Raw genomic sequence first — 12,129 nt, 5'->3', positions numbered from 1 at the left:
CACACCGGGTGGTTGAAAATATGATTAGCAAACAGAATTTTGGTGGCTATAGTGCCCTCTTTAGCCGGCGGCCGGTAGTGCAGGTTCTTGAGTTCGTGTATGTACCCTTCAAAATCCAAATACTACAGCACGTAGAATGAAAGCTTAAGTCTCCTTCCCCCAGTTCCTTCAGTGGTCTTTCCATCTATTTTCCAAGTGTTCACATTCACTCTTATTATGGTATAAATATTTATTTGCACAAATGTGCAAATTTGCACTATTTGATATAACAGCAGCACACCATATATGTTACAATATATCCACAAAGAGTCTTGTAATTTCCCTAGTCAATTTAAGTGTACATACATTCTGTTGTTTGGTCACATAGTGTTCCACTGATGATAACAAGTAACGTAATTTATAAAACCCAGTTCTATATTGATGGACTTTTAGATTTATTTTCCGTTTTCTGCCCTCCACTACACAGAAGCAGTGATGTGAACATCCCTAAACGTGTATACACCTATATCTAAATACCTAGAAGTAGAATTTCTGGAATGAAGGCCTTGCAAACTTAAAACGCTAAAAGATACCACTTAATTACCCTAAAGAAATAAAATAGAATTTTAACCTACATTTCCACTCACAATGAAGCTTTTTATTGGGTCCTATCATGTGTCAGGTTTTATGTATTCACATTTTAGAAAATAACAAAAAAATAACAGAGAGATGACAGTGAAGCTGAAGTCTAAGATTTCCACACAGTCTCAGGCATAGTGATCTGTAACTGTTAGCAAACCTCTCAACTCCACTACCAGTGAAGCAGCAGCAGACAGCATGTCTTTCATTAGGTCAGAGGGATAACAGAAATCTAAATTTCAGATTAAACTGTAGATAATTATAATAGCAAAGATTTTTCATTTTTTATTTTATTTACATTTTTTTAGATTTTATTTATTTCTAGAGAGGAGAAGGAAGAGAGAAAGAGAGAGAGAAACATCAATGTGTGGTTGCCTCTTGCACATGCACCACTGGGGACTTTGCCAGCAACACAGGCATGTGCCCTGACTGGTAATGGAACCCTTTGGTTCCCAGGAAGGTGCTAAAACCACTGAGTGACTGAGTCAGCAGGTACTTGTTAGTTTCTAATTTCTCAAAGTACCTTATATATACTCTAAATCAACACAACCATTTGTGATCTGGGTCAACAGCATCACAAAGGTCATGATTACTGAAGACATGATTGCACACATGCTGAAAAGATCACTAGTTTTAAAATTTGGGGGACAATCATACTCTGACCAACTTTATATCCACAAGCATTTACAATTCTGAAGACTCCCACATAATTAAAAATCGGTTAATATTAGCAAATTGCTCTATGCCAAAATATGGAAGTTAGCACAGCACAGTTTGCAAACTTACAATTAGAAACACTCAAATTTGGTGCTAAAACATCCAATATTCTATTGGATTTATGAAAAATATACAATACAGGTATAGTCGCCAAAAAGTATTACTGGTACAAATGCCTATGGATGTGGCAATATACAAAATGTGACATAAATCTATCAGAAACTGGAAAAATATTATTGGTCTTATATTTCCAATTTGCTAAAAGACACAGCTTGAGGAGGTCATAAACTCAGTTATAGTTGACACAAGCAAATCTAGACCTAAGCACAATAGGGTTTTCAGAAAGTGTGGGAACTACCAAAGAGTAGACTGTTGGGTGGCAGTGAATCCAACATGAGCTAAAGAATAGAAGACAGAGGTGTCAAGGATATTTGGAGCAACAAGCAGCTAAGTAGTTGTTGACACTATAAAGTCTATCAGCGTCTGGAGGGGGCCCAGGTGCCATGATGGGATTGAGGGCAGTGGTCCCCAAGTTTTTTTTGCACCAGGGACTGGTTTCATGGAAGGCTATTTTCCTGAGACGAGGGTGGGGTTGGGGGAGACATGAGGAGGTGGAGCTCAGGCAGTATTGTTAGCTGCCTCCTTGCACGTGGAGGAGGGAGGCTATGGATGCCTGATTGAGGGGATTCCAGTCTTTAATTAATACAAAAGCGAGAGCTTTGGAAGGTGAGGCTAACTTGGTTAGAGCATCATTCCATTAAGGTGCAAGTTCTATTCCCAGTCGGAGTACATTCCCAGGTTGCAGGTTTGGTCCCCATCTGGCATACACAAAAAAAACCACCATTCCATGTTTCTCTCCCACTCTCTCTCCCTCCTGTTTCCTCTTTCTAAAATCAATTAACATGTCCTTAAGTGAATATAAAAAAAGAGAAAATAACAAAGGGTCCAGTGGTAAATGGACTGGGAATGTTTCATCAGGACAAGTCCTACTTATCCCAATGGGAACAACAGACAGGAAGTGGGTCTGTGGGACAAGACAAGGCCCTCACTACAAACAGAAGGTCTGAGGTCAAGGTAGAGCTTGTTGCTGAGTTCAGAGCGCTGGACTAACCTTCTCTAGGTTCCTCCTCCTACATTTAAGATGCTTTTAGAGGCTAAGATGATGGTGAGTGAGCAAGAAATAGTAAATCAGACAGAACTATGGGGAGAACAGTTATACAGACTGGGCACAGGCAAAGACCAAATTAAGAATTTGTTTAGATAGAATTAATATTGGAACTGAGAATTTAAGATACAAACATTTTTCTATTCCCAGGATTTATCTCATCAATTCTTCCCCCAATCTTACATCGCCCATTCTAAGCTGCAGTAGGTATGGATTCCCTTGATTCCATGGGAACACAGAAAAAGAAGACCACTCTGGCTTATATTTTTAACCTCACGTTACATACTGCTATCATGAAAGCTGGTGTTCTGAGAGGCATGAAGCTTAGGGGGAAGACCTTCAATAAAACTTTTAAGTTTCAGCCACATCTTTGCACTGCCACACTCCTCACAATTTCCTCTCAGACAAGCGCCATAACCCACCTTCAAAAATCTCTTATGTCACTACAGGAAAAGTAGGCCTGTAAAAGAAAAATGTCTATTTGCAGATTCCATCTATGAGCTACCATCTTGTGGGCCCTTGGCATCTTGTATCACAAACTCCCTACACATGGCACTAAAGAGTGCTGAGGCAGATTGATCTAGGTACCTCTAAAGGCTTACCATAAAAAAAATAATTAGATCCATATATTTCTTCCCCAAAAGCAATTTCATCCACAAACAGGGTGAGACAAATGTAGGTTTCTCACTGTGAGTATGAAACAGAGTTAATTCCTATATTATTATTTATTAATTATTGTATTGTTTTCCAAATGAACAACTGTATACCTTCTTTGGCCCCACCCTGTGTAGGTCATTAGCATCTCAGCCCTCACTCACGGTCACAAGAGTGCTTAGTGTGAGCACCACTAACCAGGGCAAGAAAAACAGAGGCAGCCCAGGCCAAGGTGGGCTGATTGCACACATCTCTCCCTCAGGCTTGGCGCACAGTGTAACTCACCACAGTGCCTTTCTCATAGACCTATTTTTAGGTGTCTCCACAATGTCCATCAGGACAACTTGGTTCATGATGCTTCTAAGTAAAGTCATCAGGAGAAAAACATGCAATATGTCTTACAATGATAGAATCTTCAAAAATTTCACAAGGAAGGAACACGTGGACAAAAGCAGAGCACTGATACAGGGCATGGATGTGGTCTACATTCTACAAACATACTAATGAATGTAAAAAAAGAACTTTGTTTTATTACATAAAATAAAGTTTATGTTTATTACATAAAACAAAGTGGGAAATACATTTAAGATTATTCTGTCTACTGAACAGAGTCCCTGGCACTTTCTGCAGTACCTAGAACACACATTCTGTTCATGCAAAATGAGGCCCCAGCATGTCAACACATTTCTCTGTGAAAGAAACCAAATAATCCACATGAATGCCCTTTTCCTGTGCACTTTCACCTTGCCTCTTCCCTGTTCTCCATGAACAGCCTTGACTTTCTCTAACCATTATCCATTTCTGCCTGGCCTTGCACCCAATCATGGCAGACAGGGAACCCTAGAGCCCCAAAATTCTACAGTGGCTGTTTGTGAGGGGGAGGAGACTAGAGTAACTGCCACACTGGGCACACTTTATGTGAGAAGGAAAAAAGGAGAATACCGTGAATGCCTGCTTGTCCTGTATAAAAGAACAGGATGGCAGCATTGCTTCATGGGCCATGGAGCCACAGGTGGCAAATTCTGGTTGAGAGAACTGCATCCAAAGGCTGAGAGTGTCAAGGTCTGCAAGGAGCTCACTCCTAGTGCTTTAGCATTTGCTCGTAAGGGGCAGGGTCCATTTGGGGAAGCCTCAGACACTGAGGGGAAGAACCAGCTGCTCACAGGAGACAGCATATAACATCCAAGAGTGAGAATGCAAGATCAAGGCTCATCTCAGAGCAATGCGGAGAATGGAGAAGAAAAAGCAACGGAGAGCAGGAGAGAGATGCAAGGCCAGTCTGGCTGTGCCCAGCAGAGCCCAAGGAAGGTAGGATTCAAAGAGAAGGAACTTAGAGTGGGAAGCCTTGGACCGTATCACTCTTCACAATATGCATTCAACAAACTTCATTTTACTCTTTAGCCAAGTTACAGAAAAGAGCTCCGTAATCCTTTTGTCTGCTCCTCCAAAGCTGCAGTAAATTCACTAATCAGATGGTCTCATGAAATCTCAGAAAACTGTAGTTGTGCAACCAATAGGTCCCTTTCATTCTTCCTACGGGTATTAATGATTATATATATATATATATATATATATATATATATATATATGTGTGTGTGTGTGTGTGTTATACAATAAAATATAGAGAATATGTTACTACTATTTATTTGTATTAATGAATGTCTATAAGAAACATTGAGCTGATTCTTTTCCTAACGTAACAGCATGGGGAAAGTGAGACTATCACATCCACCTTGTGGACCAGCACATCAGTCCTCGAGCTTAGCCATTTAGGGGTTGGTTTCCCTCTCCTACCACTCCCTCCATCCAATCCTGTCTTCTTGTTGGGAATTTGACTTCCTATTGGCTCTCTCATCTCTTTAAACTGCCAGCTTTGTGACATCATTCTCCCACCAAACCTACCACCACCTGGTAGAATCTTGGGGTGTCCACAGAGTGGCGTGTAAACAAATTTGGATCATCGCAACTGACCAGTAACCAGTAACCAGTAACCACTAACCAGTGACCAGTGACCAGTGTGACCAGTGACCTTTGTACTGGACACTTGTGCTCTTTGGCTCCAGACGATCACGCATCTGGTGTTGTCTCCTCATCCCTTGCACCTACAGTTGACATTTCCTCTTCTTCTCTGACCATGTCAGGTAAGAAAAGAAACTTTAAAGATAATTTTATTAGATATTTTGGGCCCTAAATTGAGGAGTAGACTCAAAATAACATTGATACAAGGGAAAAGTATTGATCTAAAAATCTGGAGACATTATTTTAGTTTCAATTTCAACATTTACCTGCTATGAGAGTTTACACAGGTAATTGAATATCTCGCATGATCTGTTTTTCCCTCATCTACCACATTAATACGTTAGATTGATTGTTCTTTCTAATCACTTTTTTTCTAATACTGAGCCAAAGGACACCCATATAAAAGTGAAATCAAAACTTCCTGAGAGGGTTTCAACAGAAACAGATAGAAAACATAGGTGATAGAGAGAAATCTAAAAGTAGATATCTATACAGGGTGTGTCATGTGTAATGATCTCCCACCACTAATATTTCTACTCTGGTATCTTAAATTTAGTGCCACTTAAGAAGTAATATATACCCGTTTTTGGAGTTTTCTATACAGAGAAGGTGAGAAGAGAAAATAGATACTGGGGATGAAGAGTGCTGGGCAACAGGAGAGACAATATTTAAATGAAGGAAAGTTGAGGTGTAGTCTATCAGCTCAGGCCAACAGGAGGAACCGAGAGGGAGGGGAAACTACAAGGAGGAGGAGGAGGAGAGCATGGAGGAGCTCTCAGGAACAAAAACAGTAGTTTGTGAAGGAATGTTGAAGGAAACCAAACATTTTCAATTAAAGCAGAAATAGCACAGGGTAAAATATGCTCAGAGTAGGGCAAAAGAAAGGTGATTTTTAGCAAATGCGTACATTAATAGACTGGGAAGGAAAGTAAGGCCAGAACAGGGCACCCCTAGGCAAAGGAGGTTACACAAAAGGTCACATTCTGTTGTTTGTTTTTCTGTCCCCTTTCTGAAAACAGATGGCATTTGACAATTGAATGTAACATTTAAAAACTGTATTTCTGAAATGATGTTTCCTATAAACATGAAACTATAAAATTGGTTATCTAGGGGGCTGGAAGAAACAGCATCTTCAGTGTTGCACTTGATTTTCAATCTATGTAGGTGTTTAGTCTATTAAAAATAAATATTTTAAATGGTATATCCTAATTCCAGTCAGAAAGACTAATTCTTTTATGTGATATGTTCTGCAATAAAGCTGGCTTTTATACTTATTTTCTTCCTAACACAGAGAACACACTGATAAACAGCCACCATCTCTTTTTAAATTTTAGCTACCTAAGAAGAAAAAAAAAGTCAAGGCCCACATTCTAATTTCACATGTATCTAGACACAATTTTGTGGGGTCCCTTGGGGATTCCTACATTAAGTGTTTCTAATGGGAATCTAGTGACGATGGTTTCTAAGGCTTTGGGTATGACACAGTCCTGGATGTGGAAGGCCATTATGACCTAGGTTTTAAGATAAATATAAAAAGATTCATGATATTTTATGGTGTTCTCTTGTGTTTGTTACATGCCTATATTAACTGGAATATGTATTTCCACTGGACTCACTACCTGTTACCTGCTGGGTAACATGCAGATGAACATGAATGAACACATTAATGGAATTCCTTTACACTTTGTTGTCTGTTTTATAGCTGTATTCACTGAACTATGTGTCTATATTGGAGTTACCTGTGCATCCACATTTATTGCATTTTGCTACTTGTTATGCAATTTTCACTGATAATGTCTTCTCTGTCCCTATATACTAGCTGGGAATTCCTTCAAAATCACCTTTCATTCTGGGCTGCATTTTGGTTACAGTACTCACTAAAATAAAATAATAATGTTCACTTTTATGGTATTGCATATATAAACAGAACTTCATTTATTATTAAATTTATTATGCTTTGATCCTTACTATGCTCCTCAATTTTTATTAATATATATATCAGAACATCAGAAACGAGAGTTCCAAAGGGTAAGAATAACTATGCTTACTAACTGGACTGAGCTACATGCGAATTCTAAGAATAACATATAAACAGTCAGGCAAAATGAGACACTGAAGGTTATAATGGTAAGAGACACACTGTTTACTCTTGGACGAAAAAGAATCACCTATAGCAGAGGTTGTACTGCTCCCAGTTAATGGTCTGTAATACTTCGAGCATAGTCCTGGCGAGGCTGTCAGGATGCTATGTGACCTGGGAATAATGCTGACACGATGGGAGAACTTTACAAGAATATCTGACCTCTCTGGGCCTCAGTTTCCTCACTCAGAAAGTGAGAATGTTAGAACACAGATTCTCTGAAGACACTGGCTCTAAAACTATACAATTCTAGGAAACAGCATACAAATCAACACTAGTGCAGACTCAAGAGAAAGATAGGGCAAGAAGAAGTCGCTTCTAGTCTGGAGAACAATATGTGAACCACATAAATTGGGGCTTCTGCACATTTTTGCCAAGTTGGGAGCAAGGGCAGTGAATACAGAGAGTAGCAAACTGCTCCAGCACTTACAACACAATAAACTGATTTTTTATATTGCAGTGAGTATTGATATTAGAAGCTTACTGATAGCAACAATCTTAACATAATGGTATTCTTCAAACAGTGAGAGTTCATCAGTCTCATTGATTTCATTCATGGCTCTCTTGTTCCCCACAGAGAATTTCCAAAATCAACCTTCCCTTGGAAATTCAGATTCTCTGCACCTCTCTCTTCCTGTAGTGAGTAATGCAACTTCTCTAACGGGAAGTGTCTGCAATTTCTCCAGAGTCCCTGCTCCAGCTGTCAGTTCAGCATGGCTATCACCATCAGCCTCTGGCACCTCATTCCAACCAGCCATGGGTAATGCCTACCTTTACCAACATGCTGGTGTAACTATGTTGTCTGGAGGTGCTGGCCAGAGCCAGATCTCCACCTCAGCTGCTTCCAATCCTGGTACTTTTGAGTGGGCTATCACAGGAGGCTCTACAAAGAAGTCATCATCACTCAGAGATTTCACTATGACTGTCATTGACCAGGACACAGCTGTTTCTTCCATGTCCATGGCATCCCAGTATGATACCACTTCAGATGCCAACAACATGACCTCTCTATATACTTCACTTTCTGCCCATCTTGTTCAGGTGGCACCCTTTCAGATTCCTAATCAGGGGCATGGCCTGTCCCTCCCCTACCAGGAAAGAAGTCAGGGATATTACTGTAATCAGGGCCCATTGGGGCTTCTGCCATCTGGAGAACTGGGCCCCTACCTCCAATCCTATGGCTCTGTTGTTTCTTACACGGAGAGCAGGGCCTCTGTCCCTCAGCCAGAGTTGGTCATGGTACTAAAGGAGATTCAGTCCACAAATGTGATACCACCAGCCTCCACCTCGGGAATCCACTACTCTGTGTCTGCTCAACCCATCACACAGACAAGTTTTCAAGGTGAGTACATACAGTAAGAAGAAAGAGGAATAAGGTCAGCACTCAGAAACAGGGTCAGTCTGTCACTGGGAAGTGGTGAGACCACAGATAGGTAAAATTTAAGTGTTGTGACTTTAAGAACTTACCACCCTCAGTCAGCACTCTCCAATTTTAGAGTTTTCATGAGAACACCTAATAGAGATAGGAATGTGGGGCACCGAAAGGGCCACGTTTGCTCCATGTGTAAGAACCCCAGGAGTTCTTACCAAGGGATACCACCCTTTCCCCCTGCCCTACCCGATTATTCCCCCTGTACTATCACACTGTGATGAACTCCCTTCCCAGATTATTTGCCTTAGTCAACTTGCAAAGGGATTTCAGATCTCTTATCCTGACCATGCCAGTTTCACTGGCCCAGACTTCCTTGGTTTACACCATGATTTAAGACCTTGTGTTCCAAGATCACATCAAACCAGGCAGGCTAAGATTCTGTCTCTGCTTATCCATTTCATCAGGAAGAACTCCAGTCCCTCTCCTAGTCTGTGGTACAAAGCGTTTTTCTTCTGTACAGACAGTGGAGAAAATTTTAAAAATTCTATATGGGACGCTAGGTTTCTAAAACATTTTAAAATCACTTTTACTTTTTATCTGACTCAAAACAACCCTGTGTAAAACGGAGAAAACCACAGAACAATGAAATCCGATGACCACCAGTAAGAAGTAGAACCGTTGCCCTCTAGCTCTTCATGTAGGATACCGTCCATGATCCTTCATAAGAGCTAGTAGAAATGCCTTCCCCTTTGTTATCAGGTACCTGACAGGGGACATGGGGAGCATCTTCCATCCCAGGGACTGACTTTTTCTCCTTGATTCCTTTGTAGTGATGGAGAGTTCCCTGGAGATGGAGCCCTCCCTGGGATTGCAACATCCAAACCAAACATTTTTTCTACCTCAAAATCCAGACTTCCCTAAGTCCTGCACTAGCAGAAATACCCAGACACCAGAGAGTAACCCACCATCTGTGTTTGGGGACATTTCAATGGTAGTTCCAGTCGAGAATTCTAGTAATCTCCTGGCACTGCCTCCATCTCCAAACCAAGAACACGACGAGAATAAGAATTTGGATGATATTAACGATAACTTTTCAAAGCCTCTCGATGCCTACCATTTTCCAATAGGAATCCAAGACTCTCCACTGCTCCCCTTAGAAGTGCCTGATATTCACCAGCTCCTGGCTAGCATTGACCCACTACTCTCTGAAAACCAGCCTGATTGTGAAAACGATGATCTCGGAAAGAATAGCCTGAGTCTTAAATACAGTCCTAAAAACAAAGAGACACTTGAATATGGGACTGAATATAATGATGGCTTTGCAGACATTGCCACACTGGTGGAGGATATTCACCTTCCACAGATCTTAAATTCCTTGGATGACCTTGATCAACCCACAGGTCTCCAGGAGGTCAAGACCAAAAATATCAGAGCCCTCAAGTTGAACGAGGCGCAGGAAAACTCAAGCATCATTAAGGCTCCTTTGGATCAAGCTACGAAGAACAAACGTAAAGCCTCTGAGACCATCAGTGGTGCTCCCAAGCCCAAAATCAAACCTGAGAGCCCAGATTGTGTGCACTTGGGAGACGTGGGTATTTGCAATGCTGCAGCCAGTGATGGGGCCCCTGAGAGCACAGCCAAGCATTCTAACAGCAAGCCTCAGAAAGCTGCTTCCATCAGGAACAGAAAAACAAAGAGCCATGGGCAGGAAAACAACAAAAGAAACAAATACAGTTCCAAGAAAGGTGAAGAGAGTAAACAGTCAGGGAAAAAACTCAAGGCAGAAGAGAAGTCAACAATTCCCAAGATGAAGAGGAGGAAAAATCAGCCTGAGTTGACCCAAGAGACCTTCAAAAAGCCTCGGACTCACCTAGGTATGCAAATGCTGGAGTCTGTGCAGGTGTTTCATGCACTGGGGAAGAGGCTTGATAAGAAAACAGAACTGTCTTCCTCCCGGACTCTAGGAAACTCAAGCAACCCCAAATGCCCCCAGTCACCCCCACCTACCAAAAGATGGCTGGATACCTTGGATGAAGGCAAAGGTCCTGAGAAGACTCAACTCACATGCCAGAAACCAGATGGCAGTGCTGAAAAAGAGTGCTCATCTCCACCTCAGTACGAGCTGCCACCTCCTGGCAAAGTCAAGCTGGTACCTTTGCCTTTTCTTAACTTGGACAAGCCTCAAGCTCGACCGGTTCCTCGCAGACCACAGTCTCTGGCATCACGTCAGCCTGCTGTGGCTAACCCCGGTCAGCCTGGTTTTAACTCTGCTCAGCCTGAAGCAGTCAATTCATCCAGACCAGCTCCTGCAGCTTTGACAGGTCCTGCCAGACCAGCTCAGCCAATTTCCAGCCACCCATCCCAACCAACTTTGACCAGCCCTGCCAGGCCTGGTTCTAACTCAGCTCAGCCTGAAGCAGTCAATTCATCCAGACCAACTCCTGCGCCTTTGACAGGACCTGCCAGACCAGCTTGGTCACTTTCCACCACCAACCCATCTAGACCAGGTCTGACCAACACTACCTGCCCCAGTGTCCCTCAGTCTGCTGCTCCGAGGCCTGCCACCTACAAAACATCAGCTTGCACTTCTTTCCAGAGGGAGCCCATTCGCACTGCTGTGACCAAGCCTCTGACCCCACCGAGGCCTCCAAACCAATATCTACTCCAGGATTTTGCCCTCCAACCAAATCCATGGAAGAAATGCACTGTCCTTGGGCCAGTCATGTCAAAGCCCATCACAAATGAGCAGAGGCCAGAGCGGGAGGCCATGAAGAGGATGGCTCAGCTAGAGCGTGAGAAAGCTGCCAAATACACCTCTTTGGGGAAAGTGCAGTATTTCATTGAAAGGGAAAAAGAAATGGGAATTTCTCGATACTATGGCTATGCGATATGAGATGCTCGCATGGTTGGTGCCACTTTGGATACCAACAATTTCCCATAGATACATAGACATAAATTTCTCTATTATATTTTAAAACTTAATAAAATTGACTAAGAAATGCAATAGACTTAGTATATGAGTAATAAAAAGGCTTCTGAGTTTTGAGATGCTGTTCACTGTGGTTTTTCTTTGGTGAGGGTGTGTGAGGATGAAATACTGGAAGTCGAATGGGAGGTTGAGGGGCAAGGGGTGGGACCTCAGAAAAAGGAAGGAAATTAGTCCATAGCCATAAAGGCAAAAGGGGAGAAATGTTACAGGTTTATAATTAGAATCAGGAGGTGGGAAAAGGGTCTGAAGTTAGGGTTAAAAGAATAAAATTTGAATAGAGTTGAAGATGGCAGAAGATGACTCTTGGTTGGCCAGAAGAAATGTAAAATGTCTCCTGTGGAGGCTGGCCTATGCCTCATGATCAACAGATAAGTATATACATTAGAAAACAGAACAGGATGTATTTCTCCCATGCAAGTAGTAACCATGCCTGACCCAGCTTAGCTTCCAAGAGC

The 12,129-nt window shown here is 41.9% G+C and overlaps 1 protein-coding gene across 1 annotated transcript; it reads left to right on the top strand.

Moving 5' to 3' along the window:
- The first annotated feature begins 4,147 nt into the window (after nt 1–4,147).
- On the top strand, nt 4,148–11,578 carry CUNH2orf78 (chromosome unknown C2orf78 homolog). Its single transcript, XM_053663343.1, has 5 exons — nt 4,148–4,256; nt 5,218–5,295; nt 7,891–8,655; nt 9,516–11,078; nt 11,193–11,578. Exons 1-5 carry the CDS (start codon nt 4,148–4,150, stop codon nt 11,576–11,578), a joined length of 2,901 nt encoding a protein of 966 aa, XP_053519318.1.
- The last annotated feature ends 551 nt before the right edge of the window (nt 11,579–12,129 follow it).

Source organism: Artibeus jamaicensis, unplaced genomic scaffold, assembly GCF_021234435.1.
Source record: "Artibeus jamaicensis isolate MK-2021 breed Jamaican fruit bat unplaced genomic scaffold, CSHL_Jam_final contig_3174, whole genome shotgun sequence".
Taxonomy (NCBI): Eukaryota; Metazoa; Chordata; class Mammalia; order Chiroptera; family Phyllostomidae; genus Artibeus; species Artibeus jamaicensis.
This window is presented reverse-complemented; position numbering and strand designations above follow the sequence as displayed.